At 33.0% G+C, this 23,844-nt stretch overlaps 3 protein-coding genes across 3 annotated transcripts; 2 read left to right on the plus strand and 1 right to left on the minus strand.

Moving 5' to 3' along the window:
* Positions 1–1,544: 1,544 nt before the first annotated feature.
* LOC125051914 (transient receptor potential channel pyrexia-like) lies at positions 1,545–4,990 on the plus strand. Its single transcript, XM_047652542.1, has one exon. The coding sequence runs from the start codon at positions 1,584–1,586 to the stop codon at positions 4,521–4,523; it is 2,940 nt and encodes a 979-aa protein (XP_047508498.1). The 5' UTR covers positions 1,545–1,583; the 3' UTR covers positions 4,524–4,990.
* A 4,632-nt stretch (positions 4,991–9,622) lies between these two features.
* LOC125052039 (trypsin, alkaline C-like) lies at positions 9,623–11,089 on the minus strand. The gene is made up of 4 exons (XM_047652687.1): positions 11,026–11,089; positions 10,761–10,938; positions 10,344–10,602; positions 9,623–9,992 (listed from the first exon to the last, which is right to left on the minus strand). The coding sequence occupies exons 1-4, from the start codon at positions 11,066–11,068 to the stop codon at positions 9,681–9,683; spliced, it is 792 nt and encodes a 263-aa protein (XP_047508643.1). The 5' UTR covers positions 11,069–11,089; the 3' UTR covers positions 9,623–9,680.
* A 9,234-nt stretch (positions 11,090–20,323) lies between these two features.
* On the plus strand, positions 20,324–22,852 carry LOC125052046 (trypsin, alkaline C-like). The gene is made up of 4 exons (XM_047652692.1): positions 20,324–20,410; positions 21,310–21,490; positions 21,980–22,238; positions 22,510–22,852. Exons 1-4 carry the CDS (start codon positions 20,374–20,376, stop codon positions 22,813–22,815), a joined length of 783 nt encoding a protein of 260 aa, XP_047508648.1. The 5' UTR covers positions 20,324–20,373; the 3' UTR covers positions 22,816–22,852.
* The last annotated feature ends 992 nt before the right edge of the window (positions 22,853–23,844 follow it).

Raw genomic sequence — 23,844 nt, forward strand, 5'->3', positions numbered from 1 at the left:
TAGACGTAACCATTGTGATTATAAAAGTGAATGACACTACAGTAAAAATAACACGCGGTTACTGTGAGAAGTGGGTCTGACGAAAGCCAAATATTATTAACGAAATAAGCGACGAATATAATGCTTGTAGCATTGAATACTTAACTGAATCCTTATGAAGAGCGTAATAAGTAGGTTTTAATTCAAGCGGAACCAGAAACACCGGGTATAAGGGGAAGTTTTATGTGTTTGTGTCGTAAAACTAAAGTGCTCCCAACTATTTATACGTAAAAAAAATATCAATAAAATAGGCGAATTAATAATAAAGCTTGTTACAGTAACAGTCACCTCCAAGTAATTGAAAAATTCCCACTCCTACACAGCTGTGTAGTGCTGTGTGCTACGGTGCTGAGTGCGAGGTGTCTCTTTTTCGAAGGGAACTTTAGGAGGAATATGTATATTCTAAGCTCTTTTATTTAGTCTCAAAATAACTTAATTTTAATTAGAAGATTTTTATAAATTCTTATTAATTGTTTACCCTATCGTCTTTTGTATTTTCCAGTGTTTTGTCATCATAATTGTTACTGTTGAAGTAGGAAGTACACATATAAAAAGACAACTTTGTAATAAATGTATTTTCGAGTAATATGGCTCATAACGATTCTAATTATCCGTGTAATGGATTTCTGCAACATTTCATATAAAAGCAGCCAAGCCGTTTGATGCAGTAATACGTTGGCAAAACACCAACTGTCTTATTCATTTATTATTCTTATAACTCGCGATAATTCAATACCTTTAACTATGTTTCATAGAGTGCTCTTTTATATTCAATAAAAATTAAATGTTTAAGTATTTGGATAAGAATTAATAGAATATTTATAAAACCTTTACAAAGAATGCATTAAGTAAAAAATGGTTTTATAGTAGTAGGTACCGTATTGTTAAAGCAAGTAGAACGTTTGGTCAGGGTTAATGTTTTAAAATAATCGTAATAACTTTTCTTGAATTTTAATTAAACATGACCGTGTAACATACACCACTACAAACAAACTGACAGTCTGACAAAGGGATCATGCTGCAAATATTTGTGTTTGTATATGTAGGTTGATGTACCGTCAAGAAATTATTGCCTATATATGTATAACTATTTTATTTGGAACTCATATTAAGAGATTACACTAAGACAGTAAGACAATTAAAAATATAATTTTGTTGATACTGCAAAAAGTATCTCCTTTTTGCAAACAAAATTATTACCAGAATTATGAGTAAAATGTTTGCTAGTTTTATTTTCTGGCGTGAAAATCTCACGTTACGTTATTTACAACAAAATGAAACAGATCTAAAGTCAATGTTTTTCGGTCAGAAAACGGCCACCCCATACTCACATCGCGAACCTGTAATGAATATGGTAATTTTATTTTTAAATTAAATACAAATATGGCTCGCATATTGCATTATTATGAAAACAACAATAATCAGTGCCCAAATAGTAAATTTCATAATTGTGCGCAGTAAAAATAGCGTGATAAATCACGTCAGAGTAAAGATGTTTGTAGTGATAAGATAAGAGGGAGTCTGCATTTAGTTGCGGTATAGCCATGGACAACTTCGGTTATCGTGAGATGGGGTGGCCGTCACCCCTCCAGACGCCGTCTCAGACGCCGCGATCAAGACTAACAAACAGTTTCAGCTCGCGAAACAGAGATCCAGAAGAATTTCCACTAAGAAGCTCCTTCAGACATGTGCGTAGCATTGATACACTCGAGGCAGCCAACGAACCAGGAAAGGCAAAAGAATACTTATTCGTTGGTCCCTCACCACCAGCTGAAGATGCTCCGAATATGTACCATAGCTTTGATATGCAGGCTCCAGATCCAGAAGCCAGGCTGACAGAGGATGCAGTGCGTCGAGCGTTATGCGAAAAAGCTTTATCACTTGGAGCAGGGAGATTTTTTGATGACCTCGAGTGTGGATTGATTACAGCAGATAATATTGAAGAACATATTTCATCAGCGCCGGAAATTGTTGTTAATTTAACGTTATTATGGGCCGCATTTTTAACACGTGAAGAGTTATTACCTACTATTATTGAAGCTGGTGCTGATGTTCATTATTCGGATCCAATTGGATTGACAGCGCTACATATCGCCGCTTTTAGTGGCGCCGGGCGAGCTGTTGCGTATTTACTGTCCATCGGTACCGATATTGATTATGCCCCTAAATACTTTGCACCTCTACATTGTGCTGCATTTGGAAACTCATTAGAAGTAGCAGAATACTTAATCGCGAACGGAGCGTCTTTACATGCTGTAGTTCAACGAGCAGGTTGTGAGGATAACCTGGTCCACTGTGCTGTTCGAAATGATGCTTTAGAGTGTATGGAACTATTTATAGAGAAAGGAGTTGACCCAGGATATATAACTTCTGGGGGACTAAATGCCTTACATTTAGCTGCTGAATTGGGATCTCAAAGGTGTCTTGCATTCCTATTGAAAGCAACGAAATTAAGTGTTAATGGTGTCACTAAGCAAAGAGATAAAGAATGTACAGCATTACATCTATCAGCATCAAGAGGTTACACGGAATGTGTTGAACTTTTACTCTCAGAAGGAGCTAAAGCTAATGCAAAAAATTACAGAGGGTTTACTGCTTCACATCTCGCTGCAAGGTGTTCATCAATGGAATGTGTTGAAGTTCTTTTAAGAGATGGAAACGCAGATCCAAACGCTGAAGATTACGATAAACGAACTCCATTACACGCTGCTATATCGAAATCTGAACGTTCTTGTGATATAATAGAACTGCTAGTAAGTTGGGGTGCACAAGTAAATATAAAAGATGAATATGGATATTCACCAATACATCTAGCCGCAATTGAGGGATTGACAAGTTGTGTGGAAACATTAATAATATTAGGAGCCGACGTCACATCCAAATCAAAAAAAGGTCATACAGCACTTAGTGTTATAGTACGTAAAACACCAAAATCTGTAGCAATTTTAAGACACAATCTGGATAGTGGCATCACCCTTAGTACGTCAACTGAAGCTAATGAAGAAGTTCAGATTGAATTTGATTTTGGGAAGCTGTTAAAATATTCGTATCCGCGTGAAATTACTTATTTAAATAGTTTGATTGATGAAGGACAAAAAGATATTTTACAACACCCGTTATGTTTAGCATTTCTATTCATGAAGTGGAAAAAGATAAGAAAATTCTATTTAGCTAGGCTAATATTTAGTTTCCTCTTTGTTGTGTTCCTGTCAATCTACGTGTTGACGGCCGTTGTAAAGACCTGTCATGGTAAATATGCCAAGAAGTACGATGTGCCTAACGAATTATGCCAAAGACAATCTTTACTTGGAGATATTTTAGAAGATAATCCCATAGAATTAGAGAGATGGGTTTTGTTAGCAATAACTATTTTTGAAATAGTCAGGAAATTAACAGGCATCACCGGCTATTCTAGTATTTATCAATATTTTACAACATTCGAAAATCTATTAGAATGGTTCGTTTTACTTTCCGTATTCTTGCTGTATGATATAGAACATGATTACGGCTGGCAAAATCACGTAGAAGGCTATGCTGTTTTAGGAGCTTGGACAAATTTGATGTTGATGATGGGTCAACTACCTATGTTCGGCGACTATGTGGCTATGTATCAAAAAGTTTTGACAGAATTCTTAAAGCTATTATTAGCGTACATTTGTCTGTTATTGGGATTTGCTATATGTTTCTTAGTAGTGTTTCCCAACGAAGAAATGTTTTCAAACCCTTTAATGGGTTTTATCAGTACACTGTCAATGATGGTTGGTGAACTTAACTTGAACATTTTGATAAACGATCCCTTCTTAGAAGATCCACCTCTAATTTTCGAATTGTCATCTCAGTTTATTTTCATTCTATTTCTTATGTTTGTGACTATAATACTTATGAATCTATTAGTTGGTATTGCAGTACACGATATTCAAGGATTACGAAAAACAGCAGGGCTCTCAAAACTAGTGAGACAAACAAAACTTATATTATTTGTTGAAATGGGAATGTTTAGTTCATTATTACCCGCCTGTCTCCATAAATACATTTATAGAACAGCGTTAGTTTCTCCAGAAGCAGGGAAAGTAATTTTAAGCGTAAAGCCATTAAATCCTCGCGAAAAACGATTGCCGACTGATATCATGATGGCAGCTTACGAACTAGCCCAACTGAATAAACTCAAATCGGGACGTTCAGTGAAAGAAGTTTTATATAAGAACAAGTACCACTCTAAATATAAACAAGACGGGCAAACGGACCATCAGTTTAATATAGAAATACGTGGAATGCAAGAGAAAATCGACCAAACGACATTCAATCTAAAGAAAATTGATCAAGAGATGAGACACTTGAATACACTGCTGATGGAACAGCAGCATTTACTCCAGAATTTGTTTAAAATGACGGATAGGTCTTATCTACAATCCACGCAGTATAATCCAGACTCACCTGTTTTCTTTCAGAGCTCTAACGTGTCGGACGTTACATCTACCAAATAAATCAAGTATTTCAGAATAGATGTTGTGCTAACTTTAATTTGTCTATGCTCCTTAAAGCTTTATCATTTTTTTGTACCTCATACGTGTGTTACTGAAAGTGTTCATCCACGTAAAAATAACACAGTAAAGAAATAGAAATTAGTGTAAAGCAAAATAAAAATATTTTTTTTGAGTTACCACCAGCTCGAAGAGTAAGAGAGACGAGAAAGTAAGAAACTCGTAGAGGATGGAAGTCTAGATTATTAATTGTAAAATGCGGATGTTCATGTAGTTTTCCAAGTACATATTGCGTAAAACCTTCAAAACTGTTTGTTATAATTCTCTTGTTATCAGTATCTAATTCTTGTAAGTAGCGTAATATTTGATAATTTATATGCATAAGATAATATTCGACACATGATAAGACTTGTATGCATGTTTTAGCAGGGTATCTTGATGATAATTAAAAGAAAATTATTTTTTTACAATAACTTGTTTTATTTTTGGTATAATCAAATATCATATGCGGAAGGCATGTGTGCAGAAAACATAAAAAAAGGAAAAATTATTAAACCAAAATGTTGCTTATTATTCCCTTTTAATTAAAGATAACGAACGAATGAACACTAACATGTGTCTATGATCTGCGGTTGCTGCTTATCATATAAAAAAACGAAAAATCCATTGGCAGTTATTACAGTAAATTAAGCGAAACTGATATTGTCATGAAGTTACAGCTTATTTAGTATCTGATTCAGATATAATTTTCTTAACACGATTCTGTTTTATACCAGCCAAATAATTTCTTAGTTTATACTTCTTTATGTACCTAATTGAAGATCCTATATACGAAAGAAGTATAGACTCATAAACTATACATTTTTAACTATACATAAAGGCCGATTTACATTATCTTAGTGTTTAGGAGAGTGCTTTAGGATAGTACTTTAGTTGAAACATGTAAACGCTTCTTGCTTTAGTAAACGCTACGCTAAAGAACTTGCCTTTCAAGTTGTACTAAAGCACTCTCCTAAACACTAAGATAATGTAAATCGGCCATTATAAATTTTTTACACATCATTCGCTGGTCATCACAGCGTAAACACAATTTTTCCAGAAAAAGACGAAGCTAGACTAATTTTGTTTTTATAAATAAGCAGTTAAATTTATATACTATAACTATATTATAATAACAACGCCAAGTAAGGTGCTATATTAAAAACTATTGTTAAAAACGACTATGTAATCACAAACCTTTATCTAAAAAATAAATGTTGCAATAAATACTTTAAATATTTGTTAATTTCAAATCCTTTCGTGAATATGTTTGTCCACACGCGTGAGGATGTAAAATCTTAGTTTGCATTGAGATATGGTGATAATTTTGTATGATTACGTATTCTAGTGTCATGATCAAAGCGTGGTTACACTAACTAAAATACCAAACAAGTATTTATATAATTTCATACGAATAATGCTTTTATCGTGTTAATGGATTGTTATGGCCTAAGAGCCCACGACGGCTAGACCTTCGTTATTTAATAAAACTGAAAGTTCTTCTGTGCGCGTCCCCTATACAGGTAAGAACGACCAGGGACTATAGACTTTGGGTAGTGGTTACTTGGGCAGGTAACAGGTAGTAAAGGTGTATAAAAATAGTACCTTAAATTCGTTAAAGTATAAAGCTCAATTTTTTTTTATTTTATGAGGGATAACTTTAGATATCTCGTCATCCATTGCCAGACACTTATGACAGTTGACAAACCAAGAAGTTTGCCTGTATCTGTAGGTATTTAGACCCTTAATTCTAGGAAATTTGCACGATCTGCTCCTCGGAGACATGTTTTGTGACTCTATTAATTACCTAAAGGAACTTTACGATGAAATATGACGATATTCATACGACACTGAACATCTAAAACGTAAACAATTGTATCCTTTTAATCTGAATTTGTTATTATTTCGGCTCAAAGTGAACTTAGCGATAATATTTACGTCCCGGTCGTAGGTGTTCTTTACATTCTACCGAAGTCCGGACTGCCACGACAATAAGCGGCGTTGCCGTTTATGAGTTTTGACGGTCTAGTATGAATGGATTTGCAATGGTGTTAAAATTATCGATCAATTTTTATATCAATTTGTTGTATGAGCAAATAGGGTTTTTAATTTATTACATTTTCCTTGTACCGTTACGATAATATGCATATTACACTTATACCCCAAATTCTACGTTGTATAACCGTGTATGTAGCTAGACTTTCGCCAAATAACTACACCGGCCGGGAGCTACACCTTGTTAAACGTCACACATTTTCAATAAACGCTATTTCAATTGAATGTTAAGTGAAGATTATTTGGTAGGTCATTGACCTTTTAAGTATTGTGATTTATCTATGAGTGGTATTTCAGTGCGATTTAAATTGCATCGTGGCGCCAGCTGCACTTCTGCTGTTATCATCTCCATTCGGTTGAAGCCATCACATAAAATACAAGCAATATGAACCTGTACACATTTAAGATAATTGCTTGAGCTTTAGATATTCCACATTATAATTTTGAATAGGTAATACAATATTATTACTAATTTACAATATCACATTGCTTTACATTTATAAATGACATTAAGTAAAACGACTTCCAAACACTATCATGGAGTGCTGTTTTTAAATACACTTTCACCGTAACCATAAATCTATAATTTTACATATAAATAATAATAATATGACTGTAGCATCTTAATTAATTTGCGAGAGCAAATAATGCATGAAATTTGTTCCGTTATTGTTATAGATTTTTAGCGTATTAATATTCAAAGTCAAGATCACTTAGCGATAGATAAAGGGCCGGGAACATAATCTGGGTCCGTTAGTTAGCCTCGTTGTTCAGTGAAATCTCCCTTCTTCGCTACTTACGTACGCTTGATAAGATTTCTTACTAAATTAGGTATAATCTTTGGAACACAGCACTTGGATTAAATAAGATTATTTATATAATTAAGAATAAATTATAAATTAAAACAATGCTGAACATTGTTTATTGGCGTTAACAAGAGGTCAAAAAAATGTTTTTATTACGGATTTTTTTATTTGTTTATCGTATCATATCACATATCATATTTGTTACAGTGTTGCACCATACTTAAGTTATACCTGAACAAATTAGTATAATAATTTAAATCGAGCCACGCAATTGGGCCGCCAGTACCAGCGCTCTGACCATCATTTTTCTTTTTTTCGTAATAAGACCCCTGAAGAACCGCCAAACTGCTACAAATGACCCACTATTTTGTGTCACTATCTCCCGACCTAATAGGAGTAGTATGCTTTAACATAACAACTAAAATCTAATTGTTAATAACTCCAACTAAAACTAAATATGAAATAAAAATAAGTAAAATATTCAGAATGGATACACACTTATTCACTGTGCGACCCAAAAAGTCCCTTAATATGAATAAATAATTATAAAAAATAAATTACTCTTATAGAAATTTTTAAATAAAGCACAATTTGTTTTATATATTGACGCTGTTATTGATTGGCTTTAAGTAAAACAGTAAAATTAAACTATTTGATCTAAATAAACACAACATTAATTAAAAAAAATATTATGTTTAATTTTTTTATCGAAATTGTCGTTTTATTTTTACATAAAAAGCTAATTTATAACGTTATTTTGAGACTCTCGCTGATAAAGCACTCGAAACGTAAATAAATTCACGTTTATATTCGTTTATTTTTTATTGGACTTTAGGAATTGCTCTCGACGGATCCAAACGCATCGTTGGGTTTCATCAGCTGCGCACTGTTTTGAAGGATGATATGAAGTCATTTATATCTATTACTTTTTATCGTTAATTTCAAAAAAATTTAATTTTTATCTATTTAATATAACTTAGATATGATAATCCTACACGTAAGTAACATCAAGGAACGAGTTTCGGTTAATTTTATTAAACTATACTTACCAGCCTGTGGCGTTTCCTAGATTTATTATGATAAAAATTATTTGCAGATTTACAAGACGTAATAAGAATTTGATTACGACGTTGTGCAAAATACTAATAAAGTCTCAAGCACTTTAGATGAGTGCCATCTAGTGGCATACAACTAAACCTGTTAAAGACGTTAAACTTTTCATTTAATGGTAACTCATACTCTTCTTGCTAGATGTAACTTAACTAAATGTTTGAGACATATTTTTATTATTTTAATAAATGTGCTGCTTTAATCAACAAATTCGCTTATCAAGAAGTATTAGTATAAAACCAGATTAGAATCGAAAAATGAAACAATTATAAATTATCAAAATTTATTAAGTATTGTATAAGGCTATATGTTATCTCTTATCAGTACCATAATTAACACATTAATATCGGTAGTCAAAAGGCAATAAAGAACTGTCGGATTATTACTTTTGCTATAATCGATAAAATAAATATTGGAAATCAAAATGCAGCTACAAGAAAATAATAAAATAAACAGTAAGTGGTGGCAACATGGCGTTGGTATGCAAGGCTATAAACTTCAACGCCAAAAGGTCACTAGTAGGAGTACATAAGGGCACTCCCAAGCGAAGGCTGACGATATTGCGAAGAGACACGGTGTTAATCACTATCATCCTTAGACTGCACTGCACTTTTAGTAGTGATGTGCGCTTTGTAGGCATTCTTTGGGGACCTAATTAGATGTGTCATGTGACCTAATAAGTTTTGGAATTTAGAATTATAAAGTGGTTTATATACCTTAAAAATTGACGTCTGAATTCTTTTCTAGTACCAAGTCAAGGTATATAAGTTAGGACAACAACATACAACAATTTTCTTGGAACACACACAGTCGATAGGTATATTAAGATGATAAATTTTATGCTATATCCAACATTTTAACTTACATTAATATTTGATTAAGAATTGAGCTTTGTAACATGAAATAAAATAAATTTACTTTTGCACGAAAAACACATATAAATAGGTACCTATGGTTAGTATAAACTCATTAGGCGTTACGCGGCATTATATCACCCACTAAACAGTTTGTAATACTCATATATACATACTACAATGTATGTATATACTACAATTGTTAAGTAAATTATATTTTCGAATAAAACAAAGAATGTATCATATGTATGTATGTATCAATGTATATATTTCATTTGTTTCAATTGTTCAATATTTTAGCGAGCGTTTTCCAATACCCAGTTGGTATAAGAAGCAACGTTAGTACTTAATCCAGGGTAGTGTGCATCGGCACATCCTCGTCCCCAGGATACGACACCAACAATAATATGATCATTCTGGCCAGAAGCGTATAATGGACCACCAGAGTCTCCCTGGCAAGCATCACGACCTCCAATATCTAAGAGACCAGCGCAAATCATGTTCGGTGTAACAACACCATTTACTTGCTGATAACGAGTGGCACATAGTGTGTTGTTAATTGTGTACATCTGCGTATGGAGAAGCACATTGGAAGGACTTCCACCAACCTGTGAATAAAATTATATATATGTACACTTGAGACAGTACATATCCTTTTTTTTTTTTAAATTCATCTATCAAAACATGGACAAACACTTACAACAACATCAAAAAATCGCCAAACTGTATAGCAGTTTGTTGGCGATTTATTAAATTGTCCCTTAACATCATATTCAGCATATTTTGAGTATCTCTATATATATTATATTACTGATACGTGGTATTGTATATGTCCGGTGGTAATAATTTAATTGGTAGACTAGACTAGACCACAGATTTTTACGTTGTTTATCAAATTTAGATCAGTAATTATTAAATATTTAAATTATTGTTGGATCAATATTATTTTCATAACTTACTCTAGTATGTCCCCATCCAGCGTGAATTACAGGGTAATTATCCGGAAGAGCAAAGCCATGAGCGACAAGAGTACCTCTTTTGACTACCAATGTTTCGACAAGAGGAGTAAGTAATTTCACAACATTTATATCACCATCGAACCGGGAAAAAACTCGGTATTCTGGGTGATTGATTTCATAATCCACGTAGTGAACAACGCCACCAGTATTACGGAAACTTGATCCGGCCCTGATTCGTTTAAAGTTGGGCGAGTAATCACTAAAAGCGAAAAACTGCTATTAGTATCACAAAACAAAACATGCATAAATATATATATGATCAGTATTAAAAAAATGTATTGTTATAATGGTAAAGTGTTGCTATTGACAGTAACTTAAAGCTTCTTTGGACCCTTTTAGGAATGTAAAGTAACTTACGCTCCCTCAAAACAATGGGCTGCTGACATAATCCAGTTCGTGTTCAGAATATTGGCCGCGCAGTTTTGAAACCATCCCGTCCACCTATTATAGGTTTCTACTTGAACAATGTATGGATAGGTTTCTATATTTGTTTCCTCCCCACCGATAATTTTCGGTGACTTTACCTTAGCGTATCCTGTTAGTAAACATGGTGTTGATCAAAATCATGTCAAATATACAAAATCTTATTAATTGATATTAAAATATTGAAGATATAATTTACCTGCAGATAGCACAAGTGCAAAGAGGAATAGCTTGGACAGCATTTTGTTAATTTACATTAATGTAAAAAGAACTAGGAAATCCTCTATATATAGGATTTACAAAGCGTCGTTATCTTTTATATCTTTCTGATATTAATTCATAAAGTAGATATTAATTTAAAAAAAGTTTAAGACTAATTCCTTTCCGGGATTATGTCTGCGGTATTTTCAGATGAAGATAGCTGTTTAAGGATGAGATTTAGAAACGAGTCTTGGCGCGAACTATGAATCGACCTCTTGCTAGAAACCCCATCATCGCCGTGGAATGATCACCTCGTATGACCAGAGAACCAAACATTGTTCGTTAAAATATTATTATGAGTTTTTGTCCATAGTTTTGGATGGTAAAAAGGACTTATTTATTAATAAATAAGTCCTTTTTACCATCCATCATGTATAATCTTATTTATGTTATTAAATAACATAAATAAGATTATACATCTTGATTAATTATATATATATATATATACTTCATGATTATACCAGTTAAATGACATAAGAGGTTAAGAATAAAATATAAATGTTTTTTTGATCATTCTACAGTGACGCTATGTCAAAATGTTTACGTATGGGAGTCGGACTTAGCGCCATGTTTCGCTTCTGAATCTTACCCTAAAGATTCAACATCAGGGAACTACAACTACGATTGATGCCATTCAATGTTAAAACTGTTAATGCTTTAAGCCTTGTATCTTCCTTCTTTTTTTTTATACCTACTAGTTTGTTTGTCGTTCTCCTAATTTACAAATTTTGTTCTGTCATGTTTTGTCTTGTTTTACTTTGTATTATATTTTTTATCAGTGAAACTTTTTGTGGATATGTCCAATCTGTTTATTTGATGTTTTATTTTAATTGTATAGAGATGTATCTCGCCATTGAGTTCACCGGATCATAGCCTGGTTTGTTTCAAGGGGCGACATCTCATCATGCCAATACCAGCCAACTTAAAAAGCTTATAACTGTGGCTCCAGGTCTTTTAAACAGATTGCTAGGGTAATAAAGTATTGTGTAGTAGTGTAAGATTTGGCGGAAAATTGGCCCGCCTCTTCTGATCTATTGCCAAAGCTTGCCAAAGGACTTTCTGTCCCTCGATTCTGTGATATGCTTTGATGCCTGAAATTATATTCCGGCAACGTGCCTTCCACAATCACAATCGCTCTCATCCGTTAACCTCCTTGTTCTCGTAATGGAATCGTAATAATTAGTACAGCTTGCCAGTCAGTGGACTGTGAAATGTGTATGTATATTATATGTCATAAATGTTAGGAGTACCTGTATACTATATGTATGTGTATGTAAGCTGCACTAGATAACTAAATATACAAGAACGTATGATCTAAGAACCTAACAACCCTACGGATCCCTAAGCCCTACAGATGTACCCTAACACATTTATAGTGAATATATAAATAAGTACAGGGTGTCGGCCCCACCAGATCTAAGGTTACAGATGGAGCCCTACGGGTAGGATTATAATTTAGGATGAAGCTTGAAGGAGGCTTCGCAACTTTGAGAGGAAACTCTGGTATCGGCTGCCATTTTCATTATTTAATAACGTCAAAGTCAAATTTTATTAAAGTCAAGTCAAAGTTAAATTAACACACTATTCGATAGTCTGTATCAATTTAATAGTCTTTATTACTTATGTTGAAACAATGGTGTTAGTGTCAGCTGCCATTGTCATTTTCATTGAATAACGTTTTATATTAATAATGACTATGGAGTCATTATTACTATCGACCATTGTATAGTCGTGTCGAAATAAACCATTCGTACCTATTAACGGTTTTGCACTAATTTGACTTTGACGTTACGGGGAAGGCACAAAGATAGGTTCTCATGGTCCAGTTCCTTCCTGCTGCTTCCTGTCCATCTTACAATAGGTCTACCTGACATTCTATGACCTCTACACTAGTTTAACCTTTTCTCATAGATGATCATTAAGTTAAGTTAAATTTAGGCAATTGTCTGATCTAATCGATCTAATCTAAATTTAAACCTTCTCGGCATTTCTCTCAACAGAATACAAATACATATTTGGATACTTAAATCATTTATTGGAGTAATCAGTCAAGGATTTTGTAAAATTATCAGTTTTTTTAATAAAATGTGATTGAGTATTCATAGTCGTAACAAACACTAATGTTTTCGAAGATATAACTATAATTTTATTTATTTGACATTACAACTAACAAAAAATATTTGATAGTTATTTATATAATTAATATTTATCAGATTGGTACATTTGAGATTAATAATTAAAATAAAACCAATTTACATAATTAAGTAAAGGGTGAGATTCAGGAGCGAGACTAAGTCTACTAAACAGATACATCTCTATACAATTAAAATAAAACATCAAATAAACAGATTGGACATATCCACAAAAAGTTTCACTGATAAAAAATATAATACAAAGTAAAACAAGACAAAACATGACAGAACAAAATTAATAACATAAATAAGATTATACATCTTGATTAATTATATATATATATATACTTCATGATTATACCAGTTAAATGACATAAGAGGTTAAGAATAAAATATAAATGTTTTTTTGATCATTCTACAGTGACGCTATGTCAAAATGTTTACGTATGGGAGTCGGACTTAGCGCCATGTTTCGCTTCTGAATCTTACCCTAAAGATTCAACATCAGGGAACTACAACTACGATTGATGCCATTCAATGTTAAAACTGTTAATGCTTTAAGCCTTGTATCTTCCTTCTTTTTTTTTTATACCTACTAGTTTGTTTGTCGTTCTCCTAATTTACAAATTTTGTTCTGTCATGTTTTGTCTTGTTTTACTTTGTATTATATTTTTTATCAGTGAAACTTTTTGTGGATATGTCCAATCTGTTTATTTGATGTTTTATTTTAATTGTATAGAGATGTATCTGTTTAGTAGACTTAGTCTCGCTCCTGAATCTCACCCTTTACTTAATTATGTAAAATTGGTTTTATTTTAATTATTAATCTCAAATGTACCAATCTGATAAATATTAATTATATAAATAACTATCAAATATTTTTTGTTAGTTGTAATGTCAAATAAATAAAATTATAGTTATATCTTCGAAAACATTAGTGTTTGTTACGACTATGAATACTCAATCACATTTTATTAAAAAAACTGATAATTTTACAAAATCCTTGACTGATTACTCCAATAAATGATTTAAGTATCCAAATATGTATTTGTATTCTGTTGAGAGAAATGCCGAGAAGGTTTAAATTTAGATTAGATCGATTAGATCAGACAATTGCCTAAATTTAACTTAACTTAATGATCATCTATGAGAAAAGGTTAAACTAGTGTAGAGGTCATAGAATGTCAGGTAGACCTATTGTAAGATGGATAGGAAGCAGCAGGAAGGAACTGGACCATGAGAACCTATCTTTGTGCCTTCCCCGTAACGTCAAAGTCAAATTAGTGCAAAACCGTTAATAGGTACGAATGGTTTATTTCGACACGACTATACAATGGTCGATAGTAATAATGACTCCATAGTCATTATTAATATAAAACGTTATTCAATGAAAATGACAATGGCAGCTGACACTAACACCATTGTTTCAACATAAGTAATAAAGACTATTAAATTGATACAGACTATCGAATAGTGTGTTAATTTAACTTTGACTTGACTTTAATAAAATTTGACTTTGACGTTATTAAATAATGAAAATGGCAGCCGATACCAGAGTTTCCTCTCAAAGTTGCGAAGCCTCCTTCAAGCTTCATCCTTAATTATAATCCTACCCGTAGGGCTCCATCTGTAACCTTAGATCTGGTGGGGCCGACACCCTGTACTTATTTATATATTCACTATAAATGTGTTAGGGTACATCTGTAGGGCTTAGGGATCCGTAGGGTTGTTAGGTTCTTAGATCATACGTTCTTGTATATTTAGTTATCTAGTGCAGCTTACATACACATACATATAGTATACAGGTACTCCTAACATTTATGACATATAATATACATACACATTTCACAGTCCACTGACTGGCAAGCTGTACTAATTATTACGATTCCATTACGAGAACAAGGAGGTTAACGGATGAGAGCGATTGTGATTGTGGAAGGCACGTTGCCGGAATATAATTTCAGGCATCAAAGCATATCACAGAATCGAGGGACAGAAAGTCCTTTGGCAAGCTTTGGCAATAGATCAGAAGAGGCGGGCCAATTTTCCGCCAAATCTTACACTACTACACAATACTTTATTACCCTAGCAATCTGTTTAAAAGACCTGGAGCCACAGTTATAAGCTTTTTAAGTTGGCTGGTATTGGCATGATGAGATGTCGCCCCTTGAAACAAACCAGGCTATGATCCGGTGAACTCAATGGCGAGATACATCTCTATACAATTAAAATAAAACATCAAATAAACAGATTGGACATATCCACAAAAAGTTTCACTGATAAAAAATATAATACAAAGTAAAACAAGACAAAACATGACAGAACAAAATTTGTAAATTAGGAGAACGACAAACAAACTAGTAGGTATAAAAAAAAAGAAGGAAGATACAAGGCTTAAAGCATTAACAGTTTTAACATTGAATGGCATCAATCGTAGTTGTAGTTCCCTGATGTTGAATCTTTAGGGTAAGATTCAGAAGCGAAACATGGCGCTAAGTCCGACTCCCATACGTAAACATTTTGACATAGCGTCACTGTAGAATGATCAAAAAAACATTTATATTTTATTCTTAACCTCTTATGTCATTTAACTGGTATAATCATGAAGTATATATATATATATATATATATATATAATTAATCAAGATGTATAATCTTATTTATGTTATTAATTTTGTTCTGTCATGTTTTGTCTTGTTTTACTTTGTATTATATTTTTTATCAGTGAAACTTTTTGTGGATATGTCCAATCTGTTTATTTGATGTTTTATTTTAATTGTATAGAGATGTATCTGTTTAGTAGACTTAGTCTCGCTCCTGAATCTCACCCTTTACTTAATTATGTAAAATTGGTTTTATTTTAATTATTAATCTCAAATGTACCAATCTGATAAATATTAATTATATAAATAACTATCAAATATTTTTTGTTAGTTGTAATGTCAAATAAATAAAATTATAGTTATATCTTCGAAAACATTAGTGTTTGTTACGACTATGAATACTCAATCACATTTTATTAAAAAAACTGATAATTTTACAAAATCCTTGACTGATTACTCCAATAAATGATTTAAGTATCCAAATATGTATTTGTATTCTGTTGAGAGAAATGCCGAGAAGGTTTAAATTTAGATTAGATCGATTAGATCAGACAATTGCCTAAATTTAACTTAACTTAATGATCATCTATGAGAAAAGGTTAAACTAGTGTAGAGGTCATAGAATGTCAGGTAGACCTATTGTAAGATGGACAGGAAGCAGCAGGAAGGAACTGGACCATGAGAACCTATCTTTGTGCCTTCCCTGAAACGTCAAAGTCAAATTAGTGCAAAACCGTTAATAGGTACGAATGGTTTATTTCGACACGACTATACAATGGTCGATAGTAATAATGACTCCATAGTCATTATTAATATAAAACGTTATTCAATGAAAATGACAATGGCAGCTGACACTAACACCATTGTTTCAACATAAGTAATAAAGACTATTAAATTGATACAGACTATCGAATAGTGTGTTAATTTAACTTTGACTTGACTTTAATAAAATTTGACTTTGACGTTATTAAATAATGAAAATGGCAGCCGATACCAGAGTTTCCTCTCAAAGTTGCGAAGCCTCCTTCAAGCTTCATCCTTAATTATAATCCTACCCGTAGGGCTCCATCTGTAACCTTAGATCTGGTGGGGCCGACACCCTGTACTTATTTATATATTCACTATAAATGTGTTAGGGTACATCTGTAGGGCTTAGGGATCCGTAGGGTTGTTAGGTTCTTAGATCATACGTTCTTGTATATTTAGTTATCTAGTGCAGCTTACATACACATACATATAGTATACAGGTACTCCTAACATTTATGACATATAATATACATACACATTTCACAGTCCACTGACTGGCAAGCTGTACTAATTATTACGATTCCATTACGAGAACAAGGAGGTTAACGGATGAGAGCGATTGTGATTGTGGAAGGCACGTTGCCGGAATATAATTTCAGGCATCAAAGCATATCACAGAATCGAGGGACAGAAAGTCCTTTGGCAAGCTTTGGCAATAGATCAGAAGAGGCGGGCCAATTTTCCGCCAAATCTTACACTACTACACAATACTTTATTACCCTAGCAATCTGTTTAAAAGACCTGGAGCCACAGTTATAAGCTTTTTAAGTTGGCTGGTATTGGCATGATGAGATGTCGCCCCTTGAAACAAACCAGGCTATGATCCGGTGAACTCAATGGCGGGTCAACAGAGACTTAATAGTTCTCCTGATTCGTCGGCAAAATGTAAAACAAAATAATATAAATGATCAAAATTGATTAAGTTTTGTATAAGGCAATATGTTATCTATTATCAGTGGCATAATTTACACAATAGTTTCGGTAGTCGTAAGGCAATAAAAACAGTAATCACTAAAAGCGAAAAACTAACTATATATTTTATATATACGTATACAAAACATGCATAAATGTGTTGCTATCGACAGTAACTTCAAGCTGAGTTGGGCTTTTTGCATATTTTTTTGTGTATGTTGCTTTGCTCGAATAATTATATTTTCTTTATTTCAAAATATATTATATAGACTACTTTCTTATAAATATAATTGATATTTAATAATAATTGTAATTTACTATCTATTAACCATCATGATCAAGAATGCATCTAACCAATTGTAAGATACATTCTTGATCATGCCTTGTCTCCTACAGACATAGAAGAAGAGATGAGATACAGAAGTGGTCCATTCCTCAAAATTAACAAGAATTTTCTTCTCTTAAGAAGGTATACCAAAGTATGTATGTATTTTGTAAAATTTCACAGTACCAAAAGTTCTAAATTCCTGGTTGTATAGCCTGTAAAAAAGAATATCAAATTTGACAATCACTCATCAATGGCAAAGCCTAGGCCCTAGATAAAGAAAGACAAAAAAAGCAGACATTTTCGAAAAATCTTGAATTTCAACTATCCACCAATTGATAATATAATGTTTGTTATCAAAGCCCAATTTAAGTTTCTATATATAATTTTATAAATAGTGATAAGGTGTTGTATTAAAAAAAGAAAAATTCTTCTTTTTTACACATTGTATAATATATATGAAATATCACCATTGTACACGTTTAGGTGAGGTATTTATTTACCTTTTTATTTTATCTTTCAAAACGATTAGGTACTTTTTATAATCTTATTAAATATTCTTATCTACAAATAAAAAAGTAGATGTTAGGCAGGTAAGTTTAATTAAAAATGAAATATATTGTTTTTAAGCATGCTTGAGGTCATTAAATAAATAGTAGATTAATGAAGAATTAAATTTTTAATATCAATACAATAATAATAACGACATTTTTATATATAAAAATAAATTATAGTATACAGTAACTTAATGTAACACATAAAAATGTTAATAAAATTATTAATATAAAAATCAATAGTTGTCTAACTGTATTCAAATAGATTTGTGGTCTTAACAATGATTCTGCTACGCTGGTATAATTGACTGCATGGTAAGCATTGAGACTGCTGCTTCCTCGTTCTTGACAACAACCGTTGATGGCTGTAATTCAATGCTTATCTATTTAAATTTTAAATAGTAGATGTCTTAGTTGAAAGAAATTTAACTATGTTCTTACCTATAGTTAAATTAAAAAAAAAGTTAAAGTTTAGGAAAATACTTAAAATCTGCAAAAAACATTAAAAGCTTTAAAAAAGAACTAAAATAAACTTAAGTGTAGTGTAGTATCTTCAATAAAAACTGTATGGGATCATTTGTATTTTTATGAAATATCTTAAAAAACATGTTTAATAATAATAAAAGCCAAATATAAGTTTTTAATTTAAAGTTTTATGGTAATATGGTAAATATATATGTTATATATATGGCTTTGTCTTTTCGCACAGAGTATTCAATTGAGTACCATTTTTCCCCGGCGTCGAGACGTGACGACCCCTAAGCCCACTGGTGAAAAAACCTTTACAGAGGTTCAGTTAACGGGGGTTGACTGATTCGCTAGTGCATTCAGTCAACCCCCTTCCTAGTGGGACCGCCATGCTGTTTCTTTCAGGCTTCAGCCAAATGTGCAAGCACGGCCGGAGCAGTACCACGGTCTCACAGAAAACCGGCGTGACGTGATGCAATAGGTTAATCTTATAGTACTCGCGTTTCGCGCGTGAGTGAGACTCCCGGAGCCCAGCCCTGCGATTCTGTAACTCACTTCACGAACTCACACAGCGGTTTTCGCATCGGTGGTCTCTCTCAAATCAGTCGTGAAGCAGTCATTTTATGATTTGGCATTCTGATAAACAATAAAGTACAAGCTACCACCTTTTCAGACTGCCAAATCATAAAATGACTGCTTCACGACTGATTTGAGAGTGACCGCCGATGCGAAAACCGCTGTGTGAGTTCGTGAAGTGAGTTACAGAATCGCAGGGCTGATTAATTAATTCCACCCGTATCACCTCGACGTCCGTCGTTCCACAAGGCAGTTCTTGCCGCGCACCACCACTATGAAGATAGAACCAGCTGCCCACTAAAGTATGTATTACCAAAACCTCTGTATAGATCTTGCTACATTTTGTACTCTAACTAATTATTTTATGAAAACATTGGTACTTCAGTAACATTTTGAAATTAAGGATATTTGACTAAATTTTACCTAATGATTTTATCATCTATAAGACAAGGTTAAACTAGCAGTGAACCGGCCTCGTTGAGAGAACATCTGACTAGTTAGAAGCTAAAAAAAATGAGGACCTATTGTAAGATGGTCGGGTGCAAGACGGAAGTAGACGAAGAAATTCTTGGATATTTTTGTGCCTAAACTATCCAATATCCATGTATGGACTTAAGTGAAAACTCTGGAGGAGTCCTTAAGTATAAAGTGAAAAGTGATATTTTTAACTTTTTGGAACTATTATTTATTTAAATTATCCCTTCTAAACCAATTTGTCATATGAATATAATGTTTCTATCTTTCCTGACAAATGGATTATTATTATAGAGGACTCAACTTTAAATAAGATTAGTTGATAAGATTGATAATTTACTACACCAATAAAGAGATAGATTATTTTTATGATCTACACCTCTTTAAATACCCAACGACGCATTCTTCCTTTAGTTTTACGAAGAAATATTCAAAATGTCGCTTCTTCCGTTGGCAGTCCTGCTCTTTGTAGGTAAAAACTATTTGTTACCTATTCACACATATAGCTGTTCATAGATTCAACTTCGTGATTTGCCGGACGTTTCATGAAATCATGGTAATTAATAAATTGTTCAGCTAAAATGTTGACGTTTGTCGATATATTATATATATATATATAGAGCTTGGCCATACTGTTTTATCTGTATAATAAGTATTAGTAGGGATTGCAATCACGAGTCTAAATCGGTAATTCGAGATCTCGTGGGTTTAAGAATACAATGTCACAAGATCTCGGGTAGTTTTCTCAAACCAATTCAAGTCTATTACCTATCCTAGAAGTGAATTTAAGTGTTGCTCAGAGATACGCTTTCTCATCGAAGAAACTTCCAACGTTTCTGATAATACAGCCGCTTAATCTGCTTTAATCGTACGAGATCTCGCTATGTTACGCTTCGAGATTGATCTCGAAAAATGGCACGAGATTGCATTCTCTAGCCATAAGTTTGTTGAAAGATTTTATTTTCAGGATCAACCACCTTACATGTTTTTTTTACATACCGCTTGGATTCTGTAATATTAATAAAAAACTACAAATGCCTAGATAAGAGCTTCACTTTGATTTGATCTATCCATTATCATATTCAGGCCTGTCTATATTTTGTTCAATTAGTTAACGCCAAACAAAACTTATATCAGTAACTATTACTCTTTCTTAATTAAAACTGCTTATTTTAGTCTAGATTTTGATATAACCGTGCGTTTATATCTATATTGTTATAAAAAACTCACATTTCTTTTTGTAACGGAATATTTGCAAAGCTCCATATGTAATGTTGAATTAGGATTAGGAATATTAAATCCAAACATATTTACTAAACGGCTGTTACCAACTTAATATGGTATATATTACTTATATATTTTGAATTTCAGCAAGTGCCCTCGCCACATCCAATAGAATTGTTGGGGGAGAAGAGACAACAATCGAAAAGTATCCATACATAGTGCAAGTCGAGACCTACAATACATTTAGCGGTAACTGGAACCAAGGGTGTGGAGCCAATATCCTCTTAAAAAACTGGGTTTTATCAGCAGCGCACTGTTTTGAAGGATGGTAAGAAAATGTTTTTGACGTTTATGAATAACAGTTAAATATGGATGACGAAAGATCATCAAATATAAATGCTGTGATATTTGAATAGCATAATGTTATCAACAACATGAATTGTTACATTATGTTGTATATATGTTCGGAATAATAGTCATTTTATGTTAGTTGCATTGTGTATTGGAATCGGCGCGTTACTTATTAAATCTTAGCCTATAGTAAAAAATCTTAATTCTTAACCAATTTCAATATAAAGATTGAATTTGTTGCACCCTACACGATAGCATCGAGCACGTATGTCTATGAATTGCTGTTATTGTTATCCATTGATCGTTGTAGTGTATACAAATAATGAGGAGATGATACAACATGTTTACTCATTGCTTTGCTTCGAAAAAGCGTACGATTATATGTTACCCGCCCCGCATCTATAAAATGTTTTATATTATTAAAGTAGAATTTAAATTGTGTGTATAATCCAAATATATATTTTAGGAACTACACACCTGAATTCAGACGTATCCGAGCTGGAACCACATACCGTAATGAAGGTGGAGTTGTCCACTACGTAGATGTTGAGATAAACCACCCAGAATATCGTAAAGCCGCAAGATTTGATGCCGACATCAGCATTGTGAAATTGTCTACTCCTCTGGTCTGGAATCCAGTAATCCAGAGAGCAACTATCGTGTCACAAGGCTATGAATTGCCTGATAACGCCCCTGTTGTCCACGCAGGTTGGGGGGACACTTCTGTAAGTACATCATTATTCTTGTAATTTTTTTACACTAAGGCACTTTACAAATACTATTATTTTGATTTTAAGTTAGTTATATTTGATTTCTAATTTAATTTCAAACAGAATATAAGCAAAGGAAAACGTTGAATAATCAAAATAAAATTTTGTTCTGTGCGACTTAATAATTAATAAAGCCAGGACGTCGCCTGACCTTGCTTGTTTTCAAAACTGTATTTGAGCTGTGAAAGTAGTTCTTAGTTAAAATTTAAACTTACTTCATTTTCAGTTTGATGGAGTTGCATCAAGGGTTCTGCGACACGTAGAAATGTACAAAATCAACAATATACTCTGCAGGGATCGCTACAAACAATTACCAGGCACTAACGTCGTTACACCTAACATGATCTGTGCTGGACTTTTAGATATTGGAGGCCGTGATGCCTGTCAGGGAGACTCTGGTGGTCCATTGTATGCTGGAGGGATTGTCGTCGGTATAGTATCTTGGGGACATGGATGCGCAAATGAAACATACCCTGGCATTAGTACCAAAGTCTCTAGTTACACTAATTGGATCACTAAGAACGCTGTCTAAAATCACCCTTACTTTTCGAAATAATATCTTATTTATTTTTGAGATTTTTATTTTCCATTCTCTCGTTCCGACGAATCCCTAGTATACCTTTAATTTCATTAAACATTATTAACGTATACCGTAGAGGCGTTAGAGTAGGCCGCGTTTACGTGTTTTTTTCTTATTCATTGAGCGAGGTGAACTTAATTGAAAATTGCCTAAATTTAGTGAAAATAAAATTGTGTTGGCGTTACAATAATAGAAGTACATTCCTAAAACTTTTTTCTTAGTGACGCTTTTTTTTCAAAAATTTATAATTTGATCCAGCCAAAAATTTATAATTTGATTCTCTTGCGAGTAACTCACTTTTTCAAACTCTCACAGCGGTATTCACACCGGCAGTCGCGCTCAAATCAGTTGTAAAGCAGTCATTTAAGACTTGGCATTCTGATAAACAATAAACTAGAACTCCTTATCAGTGAAAAGAGAGTTACAGAAATTCAAGATTGATGAGATAATAAGAGTTAAAGTCTTTGATTGACATAACCTTTACACATTTAAAGAAAAAACTTTTTAACCGGATTAAAGTTATGTATTATTATACGGTGACCACGTGACCACGCACGCGAAACGTCGGATTAATTTAAAATTATGTTAAATAATTGTAAATTTATAATAATACATAACTTTAGTCCGGTTAAAAAACTTTTTCTTTAAATAATAAGAGTTGTTTTTTAAAACATAATAAAGTAAAAGCGCCTTCCTTCCTTCCTTTTTATTCTCTAAGGGTCAGATGTGCTAGAAATGTAACCATATAGAAGGTTTATAGGTGCGCGTGAGACGAGCACCATATAATAAAAATAAAATAAAGTTTAAAGTAAGTTACAAAACACTTATATTAATTATAATTACACAGCACATGTCATGTGGAACATGGTGTAATGGTTGCAGCTCCTTAAAAACGTTGTGTAAAACAAAAAATTTGGAGATTAAAAAGGGTGGCGGAGAGTTTATGGCCAGTTCTTCTCTTCCGTTCTACGCCCTTGATTT

This window comes from Pieris napi, chromosome 8 (assembly GCF_905475465.1).
Source record: "Pieris napi chromosome 8, ilPieNapi1.2, whole genome shotgun sequence".
Taxonomy (NCBI): Eukaryota; Metazoa; Arthropoda; class Insecta; order Lepidoptera; family Pieridae; genus Pieris; species Pieris napi.